The sequence below is a fragment of the Trypanosoma conorhini genome, assembly GCF_003719485.1.
Source record: "Trypanosoma conorhini strain 025E chromosome Unknown Tco_14.4_contig_01374, whole genome shotgun sequence".
In the NCBI taxonomy this organism is placed as follows: Eukaryota; Euglenozoa; class Kinetoplastea; order Trypanosomatida; family Trypanosomatidae; genus Trypanosoma; species Trypanosoma conorhini.
The window spans coordinates 1-2,600 of record NW_021705476.1 but is presented as its reverse complement, the minus strand read 5'-3'; the positions used below and the strand labels follow the sequence as shown (position 1 = coordinate 2,600).

At 58.8% G+C, this 2,600-nt stretch overlaps 1 protein-coding gene across 1 annotated transcript, besides 1 other annotated feature; it reads left to right on the top strand.

Moving 5' to 3' along the window:
* Nucleotides 1–40: 40 nt before the first annotated feature.
* Nucleotides 41–61: a microsatellite.
* Nucleotides 62–138: 77 nt separating this feature from the next.
* Nucleotides 139–2,145, top strand: Tco025E_09949 (trans-sialidase; the record flags this gene model as incomplete). The annotated part of the gene is made up of 1 exon (XM_029376751.1): nt 139–2,145. The coding sequence occupies one exon, from the start codon at nt 139–141 to the stop codon at nt 2,143–2,145; it is 2,007 nt and encodes a 668-aa protein (XP_029223126.1).
* Between the last annotated feature and the right edge of the window lie 455 nt (nt 2,146–2,600).

Below are 2,600 nucleotides of genomic sequence, written 5' to 3'. Positions count from 1 at the left end.
GTGCGCCTTGTGTGCTCTGCAGCTGCCACAACCGCCAGCAACACACACACGCACACACACAACCGTCGCGGCCTGAGCGGACCCACCGCAAGGAGGAAAGGGAAGAGAGAGAGAGAGTGGGCGCTTCAAGGATCCAACATGCCCCGGCACCTGTTTTTCTCTGCGGTGGCGCTGCTGCTCCTCGTGCCGATTTGCGAAGCTGAGGCCAAACAGAAGGCTCTACAGCTGCCGGACGGAGTGGATGTGTTTGCGTCGCAGGAGCAGGGCAACTACGAGTACGCCGCTCCCTCGCTTGCGGAGGTCGACGGGGTTCTGGTGGCCGCAGCCCAAGCCCGCTGCAGTGACTGCGAAGGAGCCATCACGCACATCATGGAGCGCCACGCGCTGACGAGTGAGTGGAAGCAGCAGGATAAGTGGGAGACGCACCTTGTCGCTCAGGGCCAGAGTTTGGTGAACTCCTATCTTTATTCCTTCAACCCCGTAATGGCCGTGAAGGAGGGGAGGGTCTACCTCCTCTTCAAGGAGCAAGAGGAGAAGAAAAGTTCCGTGAGTGCCGACTGGGCCGACGAGCATTCGGCTGTTGTCCTGTACACCGGCACGCCCACGGAGGGCAGCGGCCAAAGCGACAAGTCCATCAAGTGGAGTAATTCCGGAAAGGTGTTTTCGTACCTCACTCACGACCTTGGGAATAACTTTGAGAGGTTTTTTATGACGGGCGCAGGCTCCGGGGTTGTGATGGGCAACGGCACCGTCGTGTTCCCCATGGAGGCGCTGAGCGAGGAGGCGGGAAAATACCTTGCCACCGTTGTCTACCTCTCGAGTGACGACAAAAAGGGGTACATGGCGAAGGGCGTGGCCAACTCGGGCTGCTCCTACACGACCCTCGTGGAGTACCAAGACGGAAAGTTTCTCATGATGGCCTCCTGCAAAGATGGGGCGCGCCGGGTGTTCTTGTCGAGCAATTTGGGGGAGACGTGGGTGGAGGCCCTCGGGACACTCTCGCGCGTGTGGGGCAACTCGCCGAAGCGCACCGGGCACGGCAGCCAGGACGGCCTTGCGGCTGCGACGATTGCTGGGAAGAGGGTGTTCCTGCTCACGCACCCGGTGTTTCCCCAAAGCAGTTCGTACGCCAACCAGATCCACCTCTGGCTTTCCGATGGGACCCGCATATTCGACGTGGGGCCGATTTCTGCCAATAGCAACTACAAGGCGGCCTCCAGCACTCTCCTGTACGCAAAAGACAAGTTGTTTTCGCTCTACGAACGGAAAGAGGTCGACAAGCAACGCTTTGTGCTTGTGCGTCTGGACGACCAGCTGGAGCGCATAAAGGAGGTGCTGGCGCAGTGGGATAAGCTTGAAAAGGACTTCTCCAAGTCCTGCACTTCCTTGGGTGTGGCTGGCGCGTGTGACGGTTCCACGCGCGGTGTTGGGCTTTTGTCCAATGCAGGCTCCGCCAGCCACTGGAACGACGAGTACCTCTGCGTGGACGCAGCGGTGAGTGGCGCGACGAAGGTCGCGGACGGCTTTGAGTTCAGCGGGTCCAATTCACGCGCCGAGTGGCCCGTGGGCGCGCAGGGGCAGAACCAGCGGTACCACTTCGCAAACTACAACTTCGCTCTGCTGGCGACAGTGACCGTCAATGACCCGACGGGCGGCGCCTCCGTGCTTGGTGTGCGGCTCAACGGCACTGACAGTGCGGGCAACCGCTTTGGATTGCTGTGCAGCGGCGACAACAATTGGGTGGTGAAGAGCCGGACTGGGGAGAAGGTGGCGCAGGCCGCCAGGTGTGAGTCCAAGAAACAGTACCGCGTGCTTCTCACACTCCAGGAGGGCAGTTTTTCCTTCTACATCAACGGCGAGGCACTGAAGCTTGCGGGTGCGGATGCCGCGGCGCTGGCGAAGAAGGACAGCGAGGAGATCGCGCACTTCTACTTTGGGGCGGACGACGGCATGAGTGGCGTTGACGGCAGCGTGACCGTGAAGAACGTCTTTCTGATGAGCCGCCCAGAGCATATCATTGAATCCGAGACACCCAACAACGGTGTCGAGTCAGACGACGATGAAGATGAGAGTTCCGTAAGTGCGCATGGGTCTCGCGTGCTCTTGCTGCTTCTGGGGCTGTGGGCTCTTGCGGCGTTTTACTGAGCCAAATAAACCGATGCTCCGGCTTCCACTGGGAACGTGTGCGGCCCGTCCACACACGCGAAAATAATGTGTGCTTTCTTCGTGGGGGTTTGATGCATTCATGTATTATTTCCCTTCTTCTTCTTTTTTATGTTTGTGGTAGCGCGCCCTCTCTCTCCCCCTTCAGGGCTCGGCGCCATCCGCTTTCGTTTTTGGATGCCCCTTGCTTTTCTTGTATCAATTGCCTTTGTATTATTTTCCCCGTGGAGGTCGCGATTGCCTCAGTGCTTGCTGCGGTCGATCACACGCCCCAACTGCAGTGCGTGCCACGCCGATGAAGAAAAAAAAGAAAGAAGGAGGACTGCGGCGAATGGCAGCAGCAGGACGGTGAAGTTCCCAATGAAGTGTAAACGATTTTTGTGCCTGCGGGGATCCAGTGAGAGGTGAAGCAGGTGCATCCTTCCCCCGCAGGTCAT